Below are 23,987 nucleotides of genomic sequence, written 5' to 3'. Positions count from 1 at the left end.
TCATAACTGCTGCGTGTCACAAAACACCTTACAAGCCAGTGAAATACTTTCAAAGTGTAGTCACTGTTGTAGGAAGTGCAGCAGTGGATTTATGCACAGCAAGCCCCTGGAAATAGTCAAGTGATAATGACCAGATACTGATGCTGATAAAGTGATCAAAATTGGTCAGGGCAACAAGAAGAACTCTTCTGTTCTTCTAGATGGTGACATGACACACTTAGATTCGTCAAATAAAAAGCAGACTGGAACTCAATTTACCACCTCATCTGAAAGATGGTGCCATTGATGGTCCATCACTCCCGAAAACTGAGTTCTTACTTTTAGTTTCTGGAGTGGGGCTTGGACCATAACCTTAATTCGTATCCATTGAATTACAAGTGTCCTGAACAGTCATCAATCTAACTCTGTTTCTCTCTCAGTAGGTGCTGCTTAATTTGGAGATAGTGAGGACTGCAGATGCTGGAGTCAGAGTTGATAAAGTGCGGTGCTGGAAAAAGTGCAGCAGGTCAGCAGCATCCAAGTTGACGTTTCAGGCAGGGCCCTTCATCAGGACTCATGTTGCTTAATTTGCTGACTACCTCCAGCAAGATTTACTTTTCTTTCCGATTTCCAACATCTACAGCATCTGTCTTCATATGTTATGGCTCTGGGTCATGGTAAGACTCCCAGGATTTGGGCTCTTGTGGTGCAATGGTAGTGCCCCTTCCTCTGAACTCGGAGACCTGGGTTCAAGTCCCACCTGCTCCAGAGATGTGTCATAACACATCTGACCAAGTCAACTAGAAAATATCCAAGGATCCCAGGGTGTAACATCGTATGGAATTGAGAGCAGGAGCTGAATGGGTGAAATTCTCTCTGGTCGCCTTGCACACACATTTTCTAAGACATTTCTTATCTCACTGAATGAGGGTTCAAAGGAAATATGGATTATTCAGTTTAATGTCACCAGTATTTAAGCGGGGAGATGTGAGGCTTCCTCAGAGAGTTTAGGTTCACATGCACTCACCCCAAAGTTCCACACACCACTCCCAAGAAGATATCACCACATGATATTCTTCGTTAGAGTCTGGGTGCTGGAAATGCAAGTCAAGGTGCAAAGTCGCAACAAAGTGCTTGATAAAGATCTTTCTTACCACTTGCTCCTGATCCTCTTCCTCATCCAGGCAACTGGCTGAGTGATGGGATGATGGCGAGGTGAATATTGGACTCTGTGAGTAATACTGGGAACTGCGAAAACCATCCTTCCTTAGTTTATCGCAATCTGCAGACAGAGAGAGAAAGACAGAGGGCACATCTGAGAGCAGCATAGGTATAAACTGTACCATATGTTAGAATCAAAATCAGTTTGACCTTTACTAGAACTCACATCGACACTTAGAGACCTACTGACTGACATTCAGGAAATACCAGATACCAGAGTTTGCAACACAGATGCGAGGAGGCTGAGACTCCATGTTGAACATACCCAGACTAGTACTCCTTGTTACCTTGGTGGTACGGACAGGAATTCCTGCAAGATCCCAGATTTGGCCTCCTGAGCCAGGATAGTGAGAGAACTGGAACCAATACAGAGAAAGCTGGAGAAAGCTGGAGAAGCTCAGCGGGTCATACAGTCATAGAGATGTACAGCACCAAATCAGACCCTTTGGTCCAACCCGTCCATGCCAACCAAATATCCTAACCTAATCTAGTCCCACCTGCCAGCACCTGGCAAAGATCTCTCCAAACCCTTCCTATTCATATACCCATCCAGATGCCTTTTAAATGTTGTAATTGTACTAGCCTCCAACATTTCCTCTGGCAGCTCATTTCCATACACACAGCACCCTCTGCGTGAAAAAGTTGCCTTAAGTACCTTTTAAATTTTCCCCCTCTCACGCTAAACCTATGCTCTCTAGTTCTGGATTCCCCAGTCACAGGGAAAAGTCCTTTTCCATTTACCCTATCCATGCCCCTCATGATTTTGTAAACCTCTCAGCCTCTGACGCTCCAGGGAAAACAGCCCCAGCCTATTCAGCCTCTCCCTATAGCTCAAATCCTCCAACCCTGACAACATCCATGTAAATCTTTTCTGAACCCTTTCAAGTTTCACAACATCCTTCTGATAGGAGGGAGATCAGATTTGCACATAATATTCCAAAAGTGACCTAACCAATGCCCATTGGCCCATCTGATCAAGATCCCGTTGTAATCTGAGGTAACCTCCTTCGCTGTCCACCACGCCTCCAATTTTGGTGTCATCTGCAGACTTACTAATTATACCTCCTATGTTCACATCCAAATCATTTATATAAATGACGAAAAACATTGTCGAACGTCTTACTGAAATCCATTTAGATCATGTCCACCATTCTGCCCTCATCAATCCTCTTCATTACTTCTTAAAAAAACTCAATCAAATTAGTGAGACATAATTTCCCATGATTATCCCTAATCAGTCCTTGCCTTTCCAAATACATGTACATCCTGTCCCTCAGGATTCCTTCCAAAACCCTGCCCACCACTGATGTCTGGCTCACTGGTCTATGGTTTCCTGACTTTTCCTTACCACCTTTCTTAAATAGTGGCACTATGTTAGCCAACCTCCAATCTTCCGGCACCTTACCTGTGATTATCGCTGATAGAAATATCTCAGCAATCACTTCCTGAACTTTCCAGAGCTCTAGGATACACCTGATCAGGTCCTGGGGATTTATCCACCATTATGCATTTTAAAACATCCAGCACCTCCTCCTCTGTAATATGGACATTAATCAAGAAGTCACCGTCTATATCTTCCATGTCCTTCTCCACAGTAAACACTGATGCAAAATACTCGTTTAGTATGTCCCCCAACTCCTGTGGCTCCACACATAGGCCGCCTTGCTGATCTTTGAGGGGCCCTATTCTCTCCCTCGTTACCCTTTTGTCCTTACTGTATTTATACTTTCCCTTTGGATTCTCCTTAATCTTATTTACCAAAACTATCTCATGACCCCTTTTTGCCCTCCTGATTTCCTTCTTAGGTATACTTCCCTACTTCCTTTATACTCTTCTAAGGATTCACTCGATCTCTCCTGTCTATACCTGACATATGTTTCCTTCTTTTTCTTAACCAAACTCTCAATTTCTTTTGTCATCGAGCTTTCCCTACACCTACTAACCTTTCCTTTCACCCTAACAGGAATATACTGTCTCTGGACTCTTGTTACCTCATTTCTGAAGGCTTCCCATTTTCCAGTCTTCCCTTTACCTGTGAATATCTGTCCCCAGTCAGCTTTTGAAAGTCCTTGCCTAATACCATCAAAATTGGCCTTCCTCCAATTTGGAACTTCAACTTTTAGATCCGATCTAACCTTTCCATCACTATTTTAAAACTAATGGAATTATGGTCGCTGGCCCTAAAACGCTCCCCCACTGACACTTCAGTCACCTGCTCTGCCTTATTTCCCAAGAGTAGGTCAATTTTTGCACCTTCGCTAGTAGGTACATTCACATACTGAATCAGAAAATTTTCTTGTACACACTTAACAAATTCCTCTTCATCTAAACCCTTATCACTATAGCAGTCTCAGTCTATGTTTGGAAAGTTAAAATCCCCTACATAACTACTCTATTATTCTTACAGATAACTGAGATCTCCTTACAAATTTGTTGCTCAATTTCCCACTGACTATTAGGGGGTCTATAATACAATCCCAATAAGGTGATCATCCCTTCCTTATTTCTCAGTTCCACCCAAATAACTCCCCTGGATGTATTTTCTGGCAGGGTCGTCAGAGAAAGGAAAAACAGAGTTAACGTTTTGAGTCTGGGGCAACTCCTTCAGAACTCTAAACCAGACTCGAAGTGTTAACTTCTGTTCCTCTCTTCACAGACGCTGCCAGACCTGTTAAGTTTCTCTGACATTCTCTGCGTTTGTTTCAGGTTTCCAGTGCCAACAGTATTTTGCTTTTATTTCAGTGTGACGGCTGGTCCTGTCGCTACTCAAACATACCTAGCTCAGGACTCGGGGACGTAGGGAGGGTCAGGGGTCTGAATGCCTGAAGCCAACAACTTGCCATTTATTCAGTTTATTTGCCAATCACATTTAAGCCAACAGCTTTGAGTTCATTTGATGTGATTTTTTTTGTATGGCCGGAGAATTAATCTGAACATAGATAACACTGCCACAAATAGTCGACACAAATGCATTTAAAGAGAAGTTGGATAATCACAAGCAGGAAAGAAGAGAAGGATATGCTAATTGGGAGGAGGCTGGTGGGAAGCGTAAACACCAGAATAGATCTTCAGAGCCGAGTAATGAATGAACATCAATGTGTTTGTCTTATTTAGGGCTATTTGCTTCTGGGGGTCATCTCTGGTCTGTAGCTTCCTGGGACTTGTATTGAGTGGCAGAAGGTGCTTAAAAGCTCATTAATCCCTTTGGGATGGTATTACTAGGGACAAACTGCATTAATTTACAGATGAGGAGACAGCATTCTGTCTACCATGAGCTCCTAGGGGAGGAGAGGGAGGATCATTTTTGTCAAAATATAACATTAACCCACTGCAGCCATGGAATGAAGTGATATGAGAGTGGGAGAGAAAGTGGAGAACTGACATTGAACAGACAGCTGCTCTGTTCATCAGCTGTGGCTCAGGTAGTAGAACTCTCACCCCATGTGCAAACCATTGTGGGTTAAATCCCACTCCTGGGCTGCTGCTTACGAATTAATGGAGACAGCCCACTGCAGCCCTGAGGGAGCTGCACTCTCAAGGATGCTGTTAAAATGAGATTCCTTCTGTCTTGATAGCATGGCTTCATCTGCAATGCCTCGATCAATCACCGTAAAAACAGATTCTCTGTGCACCCTCATTTTGTTAGGACTTCTGCGCAAACCTCCACATTTCCCATATTACGACTTTCTAACTTGAAAGTTTTGCAGGATTACGAGGAAACGATGTCTGTGGGCAAACTGTCTCTTCAGGGGTCAGCACAAATGCGCTGGGCCAAATGGTCTCCTTCTATGCTTGTAAGCATTCTACAGTAGCTTCATTTCAACAGTAATTGGCTGTAAAGTGCTATGAAACTTCCAGTGGTCGTGAAAGGCACTGCATAAACGCAATCCTTTCATTGAACCAGCTGTGCTGACAATAAACTAGCGCAGGGTGGAAGCTGAGTATTATCAGATGGGTACTTCAACTCCTGTGTCCTCCAATCATGAAGTCAGGGGCGTGACAGAATCTCCATCACTCACCTGGAACATTGCAGACAGAATAACATGCAAGATTTACAATGTCACCTGAATTCAATGTCTATTCCATCCACCCCTGCGCTGCAGCTTATACTGCAGTGCTCCAAAGATATCGTGACAGAACAGCCTTCTGCTGCATTTGTTTGAAGAGTAGCCGAGCACACATCAATTTATGAAGGATTTCATACTTAATCACATACTGGGTAGTGTTAGAGTTTTGAGCACAGTATTCCAAAACCAAATTCATGTTCCACTACTGTAACTCATTTCCACCATTGCAATTACTAATCGAAATGTCCTTTTGAGGCAATGTTTGGTCGCTCTTGTTTGCATGCTTCATTTTTATGTCTCTATGCTGTGGGATTACAGGCAATGACTAAAACAGCTTACTGTCAGGGCAAGGACTGTTTTCCAACATCATCAGCAATTTATCTATCCTTTGCTGGGATCCAGTACCAAAAGTCTTAATAATCCAGATCTGAAGCATCTGCAATTCTCATTTAACCGGAATCCAAAATATGAAAAAAGAGAATTTACAGAATCCCTACAGTGTGGAAGCAGTGCATCGAATCCACACCAACCTTCCAAAGAGCATCCCACCCAGACCCAGACCCCCACCTGATAACTTTGCATTTCCCATGGCCAATCCGCCCCAACCTGCACATCTTTAGATTGTGGGAGGAAACCGGAGCACCCGGAAGAAACCCACACAGACACGGGGAGAATGTGCAAACTCCACCCAGGTAATCGTGCGAGGGTGGAATCGAACCCGGACCCCTGGCGCCGTGAGGCAGCAGTGCTAACCACTGAGCCACCGTGCCACCCCCAATTCTGGATGCTTGGGATCTAGATAATGGTAACTTTACTGGTGTTAGCAATTCGAGAAAGGCAGAAACACCTAACGCAGCCAGGCATCCTGGTGTTTAAGAGCAGTCATAGCGGATTGGTTTTAAAACTCACTTTCATCTTATGGCAGCAACAAGGCACCTTCTCCCAGCTACCAGTGTGTTTCTCAAGCACCCGACAGTTTCAGATCATGCCCCCATCATTGGCCGGGTTTACTGGATACTGGGGAGATCACTGTTGTTCTGTCTTCTCTCTCAGGTCAGTGCTAGCTCAGCTTGCTCCTTCTTTCTGCCACTTTCTCTATCTGTGACAGTTGTTCTCTCTATCGTTTTTCTCTCTCCATTTCCACTGTTGCTCGCACTCTCTGAAGCATCCTGTCAGTCTTCTCTCTTTCTCTCAAGTTCCTCTCACATTCAGACTCTCTTTCATCTCCAATTCCCTTTCGAGGTCTATCTCCCTCACAAACTAATGGGGTCTCCCAATATTTCACGCCATTTCCACCCAGCCCCAGATTCTGAAATGACTCACAGTGCGGGACAGAAGGCAATGGGGATGGGTGAGGTAGGCAGGTTCTCCAAGTTTTTGTTACATCTGGAATCAATGCACTCCAGGTTGGTCGACATTCCACCCTCTGGAAACGGAGGTCATCCATACTCACTGGCCCTGTCTTAACACTACCACAAGTCCCATTTCCCTATCACCCCAAGACAGCTCCCCTACCAACATCGCCTCCCAGTTAAACAAAATCTTGACTTTAAGCATCTCGCTCGTTTTCAAATCACTCCTCGTCATCAACCCTCCATGCCTCTGTAACCCCACAACCCTCTGAGATCCCAGGGCTTCTCTATTTCCAGGCCCTTGCAAATTCCTGATTTAAATCGCTCCATCATTGATGGCTGGGCCTACAGCTGTATGGGGCTTGAGCTCTTGGAATCCCCTCGGCACACCTCTCTGCCTTGCTTTCCACTTTAAGACACTTCTTAAGTCTTATCTCTTTGAACATGAACACAAGAAACAGTAGGAATAGGCCTGTTCTGCCAATTGACAAGAATCGTGGGTGATCAAATTGTTGTGCCAATCCCACTTTCCATCAGAGCCCTGGATTTCTTAGTTTATCTCACTCTGAACATATTTAATGACCCAGTATGAGAGTAAGTCCGACGCCCGAATTTACAATTGCCATTTCACACCCAGCTGCTGTCTGCATGAGGCAGGACTGTGTCAATCTCAGAAGCCGCTGCCTTCCCTTACCCACCGCACCCCCCCTTCCCAGCTCTTGCACAGTGGGGGGAGGTGGGAGAACAGGACTTAACCCGGGCATATGGTGAAGTTGGCAGAATGCTCTTTTGTCCAACCTCCGGGGAAGAGAAGGAAAATGACACAGGGAGCGAGGTGGCAGTGTGACAGCTGGGCCACTGCGCTCAGAGAATTGAGCCAGACAGACTCACGGTGACCTTTTGCCCAGAACCCGACACACATCTCGACACAAAAACAAAATGTGCAACGCGAGGCTGAACTGGCCCTGAGCAGCTGCAAGCAGCCACCCTTACAAACCAAAAGGTGCACATGGCCCTCGCTCTCCCCCCCTCCTTTTTGTTCATCACTGAAGGAATCTTCAGTCAAAGCCACTGCTGTTAGACACGCCTCAGTGGTTGGCACTCTCGCCTCGCAGGCAGTTCAAGTCTCACTCCAAGCCCCTCAGCTCCTAGCCCAGGCTCACACCCCCGCTGCTGTACTGAGGAAGTGCTGCAGGGTTGGAGGTGCTGTTGATAGACTCCTGTCAGTGTGTTATGAAAGATCCCAAGGCATTCATTTTGAAGAGCAGCAGGGGAGTCCTCCAGGAACATCTGTCAATAATTAAAACCACAAATACTAAAATAGATTATTGACAGGTTTTGTGGGATCTTGCTGTGTACAAGTCAGCTGCTGCATTTCCTACCTGGGTAACTGCTCTTTATTGGTTCAGGGATGTCCTGAGTCTTGAAAGAGGCGGATGTAAGTGTAAGATAGTCATAGAGTCACACAGCACAGAACAGACCCTTTGGTCCAACGAGTTCACGCTGATCATGTTCCCAAACTGAACTAGTCCCATCTGCCTGCTCCTGGCCCAGTTCCCTCCAAACGTTTCCTATTCATGTACTTATCCAAATCTCTTTTAAATGTTGTCACTGTACTTGCATCCACTATTTCTCTGGCAGTTCATTTCACACACAAACCACTCCCTGTGCAAAAAAACTGCCCCTCATGTCCTTTTCAAATCTTTTCTCTCAGACCTTAAAAACACACCCCCTGGTTTTGAACTCCCCCACCCTGGGGAAAAGACACCTGTCATTTACTTAATCTATGCCCCTCATGATTTTATAAATCTCAAAAGGTCACCCTCAACCTCCTGCACTCCAGTGGAAAAAGTCCCACCCTATCCGGTTTATTCTTATATCTCAAACTCTCCATTCCTGTCAATGTCGTGGTAAATCTTTTCAGAACCTTCTCCAGTTTAATAATATCCTTCCTATAACAGGGCGACCACAACTGGACAAAGTATTCCAGAAAAGGCCTCGTCAACATCCTGTACAACATCAACATGGCGCCCATCCTGTCTACCTCTGATAAAACTTTCAAAGAATGATGTACCTGAATTCCCAGGTCTTTCTGTTCCACAACACTCTCGGGGCCCTACCATTAATTGTTTAAGTCCTAGAGTCATAGAGATATACAGCATGAAAACAGATCCTTCGGTCCAACCCGTCCATGCCGACCAGATATACCAACCCAATCTAGTCCCACCTGCCAGCACCCGGCCCATATCCCTCCAAACCCTTCCTATTCATATACCCATCCAAATGCCTCCTAAATATTGCAATTGTACCAGCCTCCACCACATCCTCTGGCAGCTCATTCCATACACATTCCACCCTTTGTGTGAAAAAGTTGCCCTTTAGGTCTCTTTTATATCGCCATTGAGAAAGCTGGCATTTAATGCCATCTAACTGCCCCTTTTGAAGATGCCGTTGGGTCACTTTGTTAAATGTAACTGAATGGTTTGCTAGGCTATTACAGAAGGCAGGTGATCTTCAATCTCACTGCTGAGAGTCTGAGCACATAAGTAGGAATGGGCGGGTGAGGATAGCAGATTTCTCCCTGAAAGGCATCAATTAACCATGTGTGCTTACTACAATTCAGTAGATTTGTGGTCACCATTACGGACACTACCATTTTATAAAGAAAATTTTATTAATTTAATTAATTAAATGCAAATTCGGATCTGAATTTCTCTCTACATATCAATATTCCAGCCAAGACACTAGGTCAGTAATGTAACCACTATATTACAGCTACTCCAACTCCTTCACATTCAGCATCAATTCGAAGTATCAGTAAGTTGTTCGATGCATTGGCACTTGTTGTACTTAAAGAAGGGGAGCATCTGCACATTTCTTTCAAAGTCTTGGAGGCGTGGGGTGAAGTGGTCAGTGCAACAGTGAGGATAAGGCTGATAGTGGATCTTCCCAATACTTCCACCACTTTTTATAATCCCATTTTCATCAACAGGAAAGTTCCCTGATGTGTTGCTGCTCTGCTAACTATCTGCAGTGTGATACTGTTTGCTGACTCTGGGAAAAAGAGACGGATTCAGGATGTCTAATAATGAGAAAGGCTATTCCCAACGTCTGGGAATGAGACGGGCTGTTCCTAACATCTGGGACCGAGACGGGCTTTTCTAGGTTTCTACAACTGAGGCGGTCTGTTCCCAGTATCTGGGAATAAGACAGGCTGTTCCCAATGTCTGGGACTGGGACGAGTTGTTCCCAGTGTCTAAGACAGGTACGAACCATTCCTAGCATCTGAGTAAGGAAAACTATTAAAAGCACTGATGCTGAGAAATGCCAGCTACCCCTTACATAGACATTGGAGACAGTGTGACTCTTAACCAAAGGAAACCCTTGCAGGTTAAGATGATGTAGAATTCACTGCCAGTTGTGTGGATGTCAGTTTGCAATGTAGAGTGATGCCAATAATGTGGTTCAACTCCAATTATGGCTGAGGCTAACATGAGGGACTCTCTTTCTCAACTTCACCCTTCGCTCTCATGTTAAACCACCATCAGTCATCTCTTTCTAATGATAGCACGGCATTACGGTCTAGTAGGACTATGGTTACTTGACCTTTACCTGCCTTTCAGACATCTGCATTTAAGACATTGAAGGAACTACCAGCAGTCAGCAGTTCATGTGCCATCAGCTCAATGACCTTTCATCGTAACTAGGGGAGCGTACACACTGATGGCTTTTCACCAATGGTTTGCATGGGACAAGGATACAACTACAAAAGATGGCCTTTAGTGTTGAGGCCTGTCTGCCTGCCTCAGTCAGTGTGGCTGCCTCACTCAGATAGGCTTGTTGGCTCAATGAAGCATCAGCCCGCACTGTAAGTGATTCACAAAAACAAGCCAGGCTGCATACGACTGAAACTTTGCGTGAGCTGGTCGACCTGGTCAGGCTTCACCGCTTACACGGTGACTGTTTGCACAAAAAGACACCTCGCTGCTGAAGTCTGTGCTCACCAGAGCTTGGAAGACAAAATTTATCCCACCAGTGATAAGGCACATAGATACATTTGAGTTTCTGAACACATGCATTTCCACATTTTCAGCTAACTTGTGGACTGAGATATTAATGAGTATTTTTGGAATACCAGCATATGAAAGTTAGCACCTTTAAGGTCAGGAAAGTCAGCCTGCCTAAAAGGTTCTGAGAATTCGAAAGCAGAAGTTTAAACTGCTGGCTAAACTTGAACATAATCCTGGGTCTCTGGATTACTAGCCCAGTAATATTCTGACCATCTCCCCCAGCGTTAACTTGCTCTGTAAACTCTTTAAACAAACACAGCATCCTCACTGGAAATAAAAAGAAAGCCACTCAATGACTGAATGGTTTCTCCAGTGTTATAGACCAGACTGCAATCCCTTCCAAAATATAGTTAGGAGGTAACCTAGACTCAAACTTTTCTATTTATTTAAAGAGAAGTATAAGGTGCTGTGTTCCAGAGGTGTTCTCTGAAACGTTCCGCAAGTAGGCGGCCTGTCTCCCCAATATAGAGGAGGCCACATCAGGTGCAGCGGATGCAATAAATGATGCGTGTGAAGGTGCAGGTGAATTTGTAAGGGAAGTAAGGGGGGAGGTGTGGGCGCAAGTTTTGCATTTCTTGCGGTTGCAGGGGAAGGTGCCGGGAGTGGAGGTTGGGTTGGTGGGGGGTGTGGACCTGATGAGGGAGTCACGGAGAGAGTGGTCTTTTCGGAACGCTGATAGGGGAGGGGAGGGAAATATATCCCTGGTGGTGGGGTCCGTTTGGAGGTGGGAGGGAAGTAAGGAGGGAGGTGTGGGCGCAAGTTTTGCATTTCTTGCGGTTGCAAATTCACCTGCACCTCCACACACATCATTTATTGCATCCGCTGCACCCGATGTGGCCTCCTCTATATTGGGGAGACAGGCCGCCTCCTTGCGGAACGTTTCAGAGAACACCTCTGGGACACCCGGACCAACCAACCCAACCGCCCCGTGGCTCAACACTTCAACTCCCTCTCTAACTCCACCAAGGACATGCAGGTCCTTGGACTCCTCCATCGCCAGACCATAGCAACACGACGGTTGGAGGAAGAGCGCCTCATCTTCCGCCTAGGAACCCTCCAACCACAAGGGATGAACTCAGATTTCTCGAGTTTCTTTATCTCCCCTCCCCCCACCTTGTCTCAGTCAAATCCCTCGAACTCAGCACCGCCTTCCTAACCTGCAATCTTCTTCCTGACCTCTCCGCCCCCACCCCCACTCCGGCCTATCACCCTAACCTTGACCTCCCCCCACCTATCGCATTTCCAATGCCCCTCCCCCAAGTCCCTCCTCCCTACCTTTTATCTTAGCCTGCTGGACACACTTTCCTCATTCCTGAAGAAGGGCTCATGCCTGAAACGTCGATTCTCCTGTTCCTTGGATGCTGCCTGACCTGCTGCGCTTTTCCAGCAACACATTTTCAGCTACCATACAACACCACCAGGGCAAGGCAATTTAGCAAAACAGTTACAATTCTCACATGCTGTCTCTCTCCAGTCCAGCAGAACGAAATACAGAAAGAAACAGTCTGCCTCTTTTAGTTTTTAAGAGGAAGCCTCTCGACTGTGACACGAGCAGCAGAGAACTGAAGCTGTTAGCTCAGCAGCAGTAGAAGCCTTCTCACCCCTCCTGGCTCTGTGTGAGCCTGACCCCATCCACTCATGCTTCTTCTGCCTATTTTTTCTTAAAAATACCCAAAGCTATTCACTTTGCTTTCCATGGAGCAGACACCAGGGTCACAACAGCCCTCTGCAAGAGAGACAGGTCAGAACCAATCTCTCTTAAAGGCACAGTAGATCACACCAGTGATCTGAAAACTCCCAGCTCCCTTCAGAAAATATTTGGTCGATCATTACTCAAGAATTGACAGGGTACAACTTCTGTTCCCAAAGAATGGGCCTGTAATACATCACACTCATTTACCTCTTCCTTAAATACTGTGGAAAGCCAGTCCTATTGATCTACAGACACCACAACCAGGCTGTAATAATGCATCTAAACTTGGTGCTGTTTGTGGCTTTAAGAGGTGCATTTTGCCTAGTTTTTTCCTTAAGAAAGGTTAAGACAGATGTACTGAGCAGTCTGCTCATAGCCAATAATTTTTTTTTTAAAACTTGGAACAATAGAAGCAGCCTGAATGGGTGGGGACAAGCTCCCACAGAACAAGGATTTTTAGTTTAGCTTTCAGTGAAAGCTGTTATTCCTCTCTCTGAGACAACTAAAGCTGTGGTTCTCTTGCTGCTGCTAGAATTACATGTGGTACAATCATTTTACTGAATTTACCTTTGCGAAGGGTGTGCTTATGGGATGTTACTGCATTGGAACAGTTAATCAGTGTTAGTTAATACATATATCATTTTGTTAAGCATTTCGATAGTTACAATTAAGCCAATTCTTTTATTTCGTTTTTGGCTGTACTTAACTGTCATGTAAAAATAAAGTATGTTTTGCTTAATAACGAGTAGTGTGACCAATTGAATTGCAATACCTTACACTTGTCTTTAAAATAAGAAAACGTCAGGGTCCAGACTATTCTCCGAATGTATTTTGAGGGGGTTTGGTCTGTTGCAGCAGCTGCAAGATCTGTTCAATAACTGCATTTTGTAGACAAGCCCCAAGAACTGGCTGAAGTCACACAGTCCATACTCTGTACCAGTTTGCTCCAACCTGGTCCAATGGCACGCATGTTACAGATCAAGGGTCATTCACCTGTCTAAGTGCAAGGTTTCACAATATTAGGTTTAAATTCTTTCATATCATCACTCCTCCCTATCTCTGTGACTTCCTCCAGCCTTGCAACCCTCCAAGATCTCTGCGCATCTCCACTTCCCGATTTCCATTGCTCCCCCATTAGTGACTATGCCTCCAGGTGTCAGCGCTCTAAGCTTTGTGATTACCTCCCTAAACCTCTCCCCCTCATTAAAAAGCTCCCCAAAACCCCACTTCCTGAGTTAGCATGCTGTCAATGTTCATCTGACAATGCACATAAAGTATTTCACTCTGCTGAAGGCACTACATAAATGCAAACCATGATAAATCTGGGTCACATATCCAAGACTCAGACTGCAATAGTTATGTTGTTGAGCGACTGGATGGATAGCGCAGTGTGTAAAAAACTGGGAATATTATGACAAATACTTTTGCTTTCAAGGTTCTAAATACAAGTAAAGTCAAACGAAGAATTGTGCTCAGCAGCCCAAACATCAATGGGTAGCATGTTCACTCTGACTCAGAAGGTGGTGGAGCTCAAGGTGGGACTAGATTGGGTTGTGATATCTGGTTGGCATAGACGAGTTGGACCGAAGGGTCTGTTTCCATGCTGTACATCTCTATAACTGTAAGTGTCACTGCAGGCACTTGAGCCAACACTGTAGTGCAGTACTGAAGGAATGCTACAACATCAGAGATGCCACCCTTTGGGTTAAATATTAAATAGGACCCCTGTTCTTCTTCTCCAGTGAAGGCAAAACATCCTGTGCATGAAATGCAAAATTGGGGAAGTTATCCTTGGTGTCCATTCCGATATTTATCCTTCAGTCAACAATACAAAAACAGGTTATCTGGTCATTGAGATATGGTGGTTTGTGGTATCGTGCAGTTGAATATCCTACATTACAACAGTGACTACACAGATATTATCCAACAAAGCCTTTACACTATGTCACCACATTTTCTGATCATATGCAAGTGGGAGTGCAAACTGGCAGCTATGCACAATGGGGCTGACAGGAAACAGGCACAATAACTGAGCAACACGTGACACAGAGTCATAGCGATGTACAGCATGGAAACAGACCCTTCGGTCCAACCCGTCCATGCCGACCAGATGTCCCAACCCAATCTAGTCCCACCTGCCAGCACCCGGCCCATATCCCTCCAAACCCTTCCTATTCATATACCCATCCAAATGCCTCTTAAATGTTGCAATTGTACCAGCCTCCACCACATCCTTTGGCAGCTCATTCCATACATGTACAACCCTCTGCATGAAAAAGTTGCCCCTTAGGTCTCTTTTATATCTTTCCCCTCTCACCCTAAACCTATGCCCTCTAGTTCTGGACTCCCCCACCCCAGGGAAAAGACTTTGCCTATTTATCCTATCCATGCCCCTCATAATTTTGTAAACCTCTATAAGGTCACCCCTCAGCCTCCGACGCTCCAGGGAAAACAGCCCCAGCCTGTTCAGCCTCTCCCTGTAGCTCAGATCCTCCAACCCTGGCAACATTCTTGTGAATCTTTTCTGAACCCTTTCAAGTTTCACAACATCTTTCCGATAGGAAGGAGACCAGAATTGCATGCAATATTCCAACAGTGGCCTAACCAATGTCCTGTACAGCCGCAACATGACCTCCCAACTCCTGTTCTCAATTTTCTGACCAATAAAGGAAAGCATACCAAACGCCTTCTTCACTATCCTATCTACCTGCCACTCCACTTTCAAGAGGCTATGAACCTGCACTCCAAGGTCTCTTTGTTCAGTAACACTCCCTAGGACCTTACCATTAAGTGTATAAGATTTGCTTTCCCAAAATGCAGCACCTCACATTTATCTAAATTAAACTCCATCTGCCACTTCTCAGCCCATTGGCCCATCTGGTCCAGATCCTGTTGTAATCTGAGGTAACCCTCTTCGCTGTTCACTACACCTCCAAGTTTGGTGTCATCTGCAAACTTACTATTGATTCGTTTTAAAATAGTGATGGAAAAGGATAGACCAGATCTAAAAGTTGAAGTTTTAAATTGGAGAAAGTCCAATTTTGACGGTATTAGGCAAGAACTTTCAAAAGTTGATTGGAGACAGATGTTCGCAGGTAAAGGGACGGCTGGAAAATGGGAAGCCTTCAGAAATGAGATAACAAGAATCCAGAGAAAACATATTCCTGTCAGGGTGAAAGGGAAGGCTGGTAACTATAGGGAATGCTGGATGACTAAAGAAATTGAGGGTTTGGTTAAGAAAAAGAAGGAAGCATATGTTAGGTACAGACAGGATAGATCGAGTGAATCCTTAGAAGAGTATAAAGAAAGTAGGAGTATACTTAAGAGGGAAATCAGGAGGGCAAAACAGGGACATGAGATAGCTTTGGCAAATATATTAAGGACAAAAGGGTAACTAGGGAGAGAATAGGGCCCCTCAAAGATCAGCAAGGTGGCCTTTGTGTGGAGCCACAGAAAATGGGGGAGATACTAAATGAATATTTTGCATCAGTATTTATGAAAGATTTTGACTGAAGGGAAATAGATGGTGACATCTTGCAAAATGTCCAGATTACAGAGGAGGAAGTGCTGGATGCCTTGAAATGGCTAAAGCTGGATAAATCCCCAGGACCTGATCAGGTGCACCCGAGAACTCTGTGGGAAGCTAGAGACGTGATTGCTGGGCCTCTTGCTTAGATGAAGTATATTATGGGATGTGTGATGTGTCCCTGGATAAGGGGCTGATTATATGGTGTTGAGATGTGGAAAAGTTTCTTCATTAGCAGCCTTGTGAACCTTAGGAATGCACTACCCCAGACAGATGTGGCCACCCTGTCATTGGATACATTTAAGGTTGAGACAGACAGATCTTTGGTCTCTCAGGGAATTGAGGAGTGGGCAGAGGAATAGTCCAAGATGAGCCCAGCCATGGCAGTAATAAATGGTGGAGCAGGCTTAATGGACCGAATGGCCCACTCCTGCTCCTTTTCCTTTCCACTGCTCTTGCAATAAAACCCGACATGCCATTAGGTTTCCTAATTGCTTGTTCCAACTGCATGCTAACTTTATTGTGTTCCTGCATTTGTGCATCCAAGTCAGTCTATCAAAAAATATTGTGCTTTTCTGCCTGTATTTTTTATATATATATATATTACATACACACAGACACACACACAGAGGCTGGGCTTCACTTGAGGGAAATAAAATCCAGAGGCTACAAGAATTAAGTGAGGTGAATAGGCCTGACTTGATTGCTCTACAGAGAGCTGGCATGGATTTGATAGGCTGAGTGGCGTCCTGCTGAGCTACAAAGACCCTGGGGAATTTGCTGGTGGGCCACACTTATCGCTACAAATCCCTCCCACGTTGCTCCTGTCCCCTTACATCACTGCAGCACTTCAGATGTTATTGAATCCAATAGGCAATATGGAGACAGTTCATGTCTGTCAACTGTCTCAAGGTAAAGTTACACACAGAAAAAAAACACAACAAATTAACCGGGCAGTAATGTCAGACCATAGCTCATCTTCCTTTCTCACTCCACACCTGGCACTTGGGCTTTTCATCTCTCCCAGTTTCCGATATTATTCTGGGCTCCACAGGGAATAGACACATGCTGCGACTTTGTGAGGTTGATCTTGCTTCCAATATTGCAAAGAGTTTGCTATTTCACTGTAAGCATTGTTCAAAGTAATCATTCATGGTATTATAGAGCATTACAAAGTCTGTACAGCACAGCACCTTCAGCCTAACCATTGCACACTGGTGTACATCTCCATGAGAGCCTCCTATCACCCTCCTTTCTCGCCATATCCCTCTCTATCTTTCTTTGCTCATTTGCTCACCCAGTGTTTTCTGTAAACTGACCTTGAACAGAGGAATGTAGGAAATAGAAGGAGTCAGGCATTCAGTCCCTTAAGCCAGCTAATCTTCTACCTCAACACCATGTTCCTGCACTGTCCCCCATATCTCTTTGATACCTTTTACATCTACAAATGTACTGAATATTCTCAATGACTGAACCTCCATAGCCCTATGGGGTGAAGAATTCTAAAGGGTCACTGTCCTTTGAGATTTTTCCCCATGTTAACCCAACATATTATTCAGAGGGCGTCTCTCCTGGATAGAAACCATGGCAACAACCCCCATCCCCCAACACTGGAAACATTCTTCTTGTATGTGCCCTGTAAGAATTCTGAGTGCATCAATAAGATCACCTCTTAATCTTTGAAACCGTATGGTCTCCTCGTACATCAAAATCCCGTCACCCCACAAGTCATTGCCCCAGTCACTTTGTGGCAAGTATGTCCTTTCTCAGATGAGGGGACCAAAAAGGTACACAATGCGTTCAACCTGACTTTACTGTTTGGGCATGAGGGTGGTCCACATTAGTCACACTCCCTGCAGATGGGCAGGTATGTTCCACACTGTACACAGTTATCCTTTCCCGATAAAAAATGGAATGATGTGAAATAATAGATTCACCCTGCCCTCGTTTCACACTGTTACAGCACAATTAATCCTGTTAATGCCCTCATATTTCTGCAACTGGTGTTTGGTTACTTCAATAAGGATTTGGAAATTTGAGCTAAAAGGGTGATGGGGTTTTGGGGAAACGAAATTAGGTTTAGGAAGGAAAGGAGAGGGGAGAAACAGCCCTTACCTCGCAGCACGGTCTTTAGGTTCACCTTGGCTTGCTGGTGCAGATCTTCTACACAGGGTGACCGGCTCGACGGTAGGAACACGTTCTCCTGGTGGTGCCATGATGCTTTATAGTGGACTGTCCACCGGCTCTCTTCATCCAGGCTAGAGACCGCTGGAAAAGAACAGGGAATTCTCTCAGTCTGATGGACACGGAATCACTCAGCTCATTATGTCAAAGCAACAGTCCAGTGAATCTCATTGTCCTCCCCTTTCTCCATGGACTTGTCTGATGCAAGGAGATACAAGCCAAGCTCAGCTACCCCACCTCAGCCCGGCCACCTCGGCTGGACCCAACCCACCTTGACCTGACCCAATCCTCATTCTGACCCATCCCACCTCCACTCAAATGGATCCACATTGACTCATCCTGACCCAACGTCATCCAACCTGACCTGATCGAACCCGACCAGACCTGTTCCTACCCAACCTGACCTGATCCAACCCGAACCAAACTGATCCGATCCAACCTGACCTGAACTGATCTGATCCAACCTGACCTGACCCAATCCTCCAACATGACCCAACCCTCCAACATGACCCAACCCGACCCGATCTAACCCAACCAGAACTGATCTGATCCAACCCGACCCGACCTGATCCAACCCAACCCAACTCAACTGGAACCTGACTCAAACCAAACCAACCCCATTCAACCGAACTCAACCCATCCCAACCCAACTCACCCTGACCCAACCCAACTTAATCCAACCCGACTCGACTCAACCCCAACTGACCCAACTCACTCAACCTTACTCAAAATAACCCAATTCACCCAACCTGACCCAGGTCACCCAACCTGACCAAAACTAACCCAATTCACCCAACCTGACCCAGCTCACCCATCCTGACCCAGTTCACCCAACCTGATCCAGCTCACCCATCCTGACCCAGTTCACCCAACCTGACCAAACTCAATTTGACATGACTCATCCAACCAGCTCAACTGAACCTGAACCAATCTGCCCCAGCCCCAGCCCCACCCACTTGACCCGATGTGATTTGGCCCAATACAACCAGCTGCCCATCACAGCATCCAAAGATTTGCTACAATTCCTCAGCTGTGTTCTTAGTCAGTCTTCCTGGAAATTTTTTTCTGAATTATTGATTAGCTCTGAACGATTTAAGCTCTGGTCGCAATTCAGTACAGCACTAATGGGAAACTTGAGAGGGGCCAGGGTCTAGCAAACTAATGGTGATCGCTTCCCTAGGAGAGCGTCTGTCCTACCGTACCCATTCTGAAAATGCATCAGACATACAACATAAGACAACATGTGTTCCAGGCAGCCACAAGCCTAACATCCGGAAGTCTTACTGCTGTATCGAATGTCTCAAATCACACCTGAGAAATGATAAGCTGCTTTGGGTGGAGTTCTGACTATTCAGTGTGGCCTCAATGCAGAATAAAAGTACCTTTGTTAGCTTGAGATGCCATTACGTTTTCCTTCCCCATTGTCAGCGAGTGCAAAGGTAACAATCTGGCAGAACCAGGAAATTACTACAGAAATTCTAGGCTGTTAGAAAGGAATAGGTGAATTGGGTTGAAGGATACAGACGGTGAAAGAGAGACAGAGATAAAGAGATAGAGAGGGGGGCAACAAACATTGCAGTTTGAGAGCCACTTCCCTTCCCTAAGTACTTGAACGTGGAATGCTTTTGAACTGCTTCAGCGCCACTGTGAACCGTAACCGAACGTGAACTTGGTCACTGAATCAGGGTGTCAGTTCTTCAAATGTACTTCAGTCCTATGTCAGGGCCAGTAGAGTTTGCCCTGACACTGGAATCTCACACTGGCTGCCCTATGACTTTATAAATCCCCTCCCTCAGGAGGTGAACAATCATGACTTGAACATTTATTCTCATTGTTTTTCTTCCACATATATTAGCTTCTGGTTCAGCACATCTCACCATGCATTGGGGGTTCAGACTAAAACTGGTGTTTGCTAAACTTGCTCATTTATGTCAGAAATGTTCTTGGCAGTGTCACAAGGACTTCATATCTATAGCGAAGAAATGGCACTTGCGCTGTAATGTACTCTGCAACAGGAATAGGAAAGGGAAGAGACACTGTTTTAAATATTGAGAGGCTGATGCTGAAACAACGACAGTAGATTCTATAAGTCCCAGAAAAAAGTGCCATCTCTCAACCATTAGACAGGTTACCAACACTTGATGGTCAGAGATGTGAAGGTTTCATCACAAATTATGAATGGTCTTTCTTCCATATTCTAGCATATAACCAAAAGAAATAATATTCAAAAGGCAAGGAACAAATATTTTCCTTACAATGGTTTGCCCTCAACTGGAGTATAATATCCAATTCAGGATAGCACACTTGAGGAACAAAGTGGGGATGCAGGATAGATGGACAAGAATAGTCAAGCAATGAGGAACTTAGACAGACCAGCTTGTCTCTTGCAAGAGAAAACTGACAGAGATATTCAAAATGATCAAGGGTCTGCACAGAATTTGTTTTTGAATTCTTTCGTGGGATGTGAATGTCTCTGACGAGGCTAGCATTCCCTCTTCCTTAAACTGAGCGGCTCACGTGGCTTTTTCAGAGAACAGCCAGCATTTGGGCCAAATTGCTGGGGACCTGAAGTCACACGTAGGCCTGACCAGGTAAGAATGGCTTGCTAAAGGATCAGATAGGTATTCGTGTAAATTGATGGTAATTCCATGGTCACCATCACTAAGACTAACTTTCAATTCCAGATTTATTCTTTGGAATCAAATTCCACCAGTTGCCTAGTGGGATTTGAGACACTCCCAGCCCAAGAGCTGAGCTCCAGCTCAAGGTGAAAGGTGAAAAGTTTAAGGGGGATACACGCAGCAAGTACTTCACACAGAGGGTGGTGGGTGTCTGGAATGCGTTGCCAGCAGAGGTGGTAGAGGCAGGAACGGTAGATTCATTTCAGATGTGTCTGGACAGATGCATGAGTAAGTGGGGAGCAGAGGGATTCAGTTGCTTCAAAATTGGGCGACAGGTTCAGACAGTAGATTTGGATCGGCTCAGGCTTGGAGGGTCGAAGGGCCTGTTCCTGGGCTGTAAATTTTCTTTGTTCTCTTTATTCTTAGTCTGGGCATGAATATCTAATTCGGTAACATTGCCACTAAGCCATTGTCGCCCCGGGTAAAAAGAAAATATTTCCATTGATGGAAGGATCGAGAACCGAAGGACACTGATTTATGGTGACTGGATAAGGATGCAGAAGTAACGTGAGGAAAAGAATGTGTTGCAGCAGTTGGTAAATTCAGAGAGTGCAAGGGAGTCACATTCAACTGTGGCTTTGAGGAGGGCATTGGATAAAAGGAGGAATTTGCAGGGGTACAGGGAAGGGCTGTCGAGTGGGACAATCTGAATTGCAGTTTCAGAGAGCCAACAGAGAGGCTGAATGGCCACTTTCTATCCCACAACCATACTATGATTCTTTCTCCTCCCCCTGACCAAGTGTTGATCATAAAAGTGTCCTGGGGATCAACTTTCGATTTGTGGAGCCTCAGGGAGAATCCAAAGTACAGATGTTGGCTGAACAGAAGTTGGGAAGCTTCTTGGCAGTGGCAAGACCAGCAGCTTGGCACATGGGCACTGCAGCCAATGCCAAAGGGCAAGTGTCTGATCTTAAAGTCTGTTGTAAAGTCTCTGAACACACAGCCCACCTCCTGCTGACACAAGCCTAGCGTTACTGTAACAATCATCAGAGACCTCCCTTTTGTTCTGGTGTCAGTCCATTGCTAGTGCCAGGTATCCACTTTCATAAAGTGCTGTTGCCCCAGGGACCCATTCATCTCAGTCTCACGGAACCATCATCTCACAAGTAGCTTTGCAGCCATCTTCCAGTTGAGCAATTCAATGCTACACAGCAAACTCCCCCCAGTTGTATTTATCCAGCTGATACTTGCGACTTGCTGCTCACCCTGACTCCCTTATTCTAACGGCAGACTCATATGGGTCACCGTGTGACCAAGGGCTACAGCGCCTACTGCATCCAGCAATACAAGCAGACACAAACTAAATCAGAGCTCAGTGAGTGTCTTTCACTATCGCCTCTGAGTCAAAAGATTGCTGGTTCAAATCCCACCCCAGAATCCTGAGCGCATTGTTTAAACTGAAATTCCTAACACAGTACTGCATTGTCAGAGAAAGTGTGGATCAAATGAGCTGTTAAATCCCAACAGCCGCACTCTCAGGAGAATGTGAAAGATGTCAAAGGCACTGTTTCATAGAGTCATAGATTCATACCTTAGGGAAACAGACCCTTTGGCCCAACTCGTCCACGCCGACCAGATATCCTAAATTAATCTAGTCCCATTTGCCAGCATTTGGCCCATATCCCTCTAAACTCTTTCCTATTCATATACCCATTTAAATGTTATAATTATACCAGCCTTCACCACCTCCCCAGGCAGCTCATTCCATACACACACCATCCTCTACTTGAAAAAGTTACCCCTCAGGTCCTTTTTAAGGCCTTTCACCTCTAATCTTAAACCTAGTTTTGAACTCCCCCACCCCTGGGATAAAAACCTTGGCTATTCACCGGAAAGAGATTTTATAAACCTTTACAAGATCACCCCTCAGCCTCCGACACTCCAGGGAAAATAGCCCCAGCCTATTCAGCCTCTCCCTAAAGCTCAAACCTGCCAACATCTTTCTATATCTTTTCTGAACCCTTTCAAGTTTAACATCTTTTCTTTGGAAGAGCGACCAAAATTGTACACAGTATATCTGCATACCTTACATATTTGCTTCTCAATTTCCCATTGACCATTGGCGGGCCGATAATACAATTTCAAGAAGGTGATCACCCTATTCTTACTTCTCAGATCCATCAAAATAACTTTATCCTACAAGAGCATGCTGTTATGTCCTGGCAAAGGTTTCTCTCTCAAACAGCAACCCTGCTACAGAACTGTATCAATGCAGTGTCAGCTTTGGCTCAGTGGTAGCACCTCTGGGACACAAGGTCCTAAGTTTGAGTCCCAATGCTGGGCCTGCATGCAAATTTCAAATCTCTTGCTCCTGTGCAGTACCGAGAGCAAGCTGCACTGTCAGAGCTGCTGTCTTTCAGATGAGACACATGGTGGACATTACAAAAAGTACCAAAGCACTATTTCAATGATGAATTGAGGAATTATCCCCTGGCCAATATCTATCAACAATCAGAAAACCTGGTTATCTGGTTATTATCACACTGCTGTTTGTGGGAGCTTGCTCTGCGCAAATTGGCTCCTGAAATCTGTACATTACAATGTGAACTACACTTACAAAAAAAGTACATTACTGGCGACAAAGTATTTTGAGATCGGCAGTGATCATGAAAAATGCTGAATAAATACAAGTCTTTTTCTCTTTTAGCTGTCTTTCTAAATGTAGCTCGTGCTCCTCAGAGCAGATTATGTACAGCAGTCCCAGGCCATGTTGGGCATCCCAGACGTAATTCCAATGAGGATTTCACACCTTAAACACTTTTCTCTTTCCTATTGCTCATTCAATCTTTTCTTCTTGACTTCTTTACCAGACTTCCTGGATCAGATTCCAAATAGGTATTACTTTGAAAACCGCATGTTACTTCATAGGTAACACAATATCGTCACAATTAATGACTAACCTCCAGTATCAACCTCTTAATAACACCTTGTATTTGTCTAGCACCTTTTAAAGTGTCCCCGCAAGTCTTTCTTAGGAACATCAATTGACACCAGGCCAAAGATAGAGACCTGAGAACAGGATTGAAAAATGTGTTGCTGGAAAAGCGCAGCAGGTCAGGCAGCATCCAAGGAGCAGGAGAATCGACGTTTCGGGCATAAGTCCTTCAGGATTCCTGAAGAAGTGCTTACGCCCGAAACGTCGATTCTCCTGCTCCCTGGATGCTGCCTGACCTGCTGCGTTTTTCCAGCAACACATTTTTCAGCTCTGATCTCC

At 45.1% G+C, this 23,987-nt stretch overlaps 1 protein-coding gene across 7 annotated transcripts in view; it reads right to left on the bottom strand.

Annotated features, from left to right (window-relative positions):
• Nucleotides 1-23,987, bottom strand: part of LOC122553163 (NHS-like protein 1) — a 274,883-nt gene that overhangs the window by 32,307 nt on the left and 218,589 nt on the right. For all 7 annotated transcript variants that reach the window (XM_087991130.1, XM_087991128.1, XM_087991129.1 and 4 more), the window contains 2 exons: nt 18,024-18,176; nt 1,134-1,261 (listed from right to left, as the gene is read on the bottom strand). In XM_087991130.1, coding sequence (XP_087847256.1) covers nt 1,134-1,261; nt 18,024-18,176 — 281 coding nt within the window. The remainder of the gene's footprint in view (nt 1-1,133; nt 1,262-18,023; nt 18,177-23,987) is intronic.

Source organism: Chiloscyllium plagiosum, unplaced genomic scaffold (assembly GCF_037043375.1).
Source record: "Chiloscyllium plagiosum isolate Xiang-an unplaced genomic scaffold, Cpla_swu_hap1 HiC_scaffold_10, whole genome shotgun sequence".
Taxonomy (NCBI): Eukaryota; Metazoa; Chordata; class Chondrichthyes; order Orectolobiformes; family Hemiscylliidae; genus Chiloscyllium; species Chiloscyllium plagiosum.
Note: the sequence above shows the minus strand (reverse complement) of the source record. Positions and strands in the feature narration are given on the sequence as shown.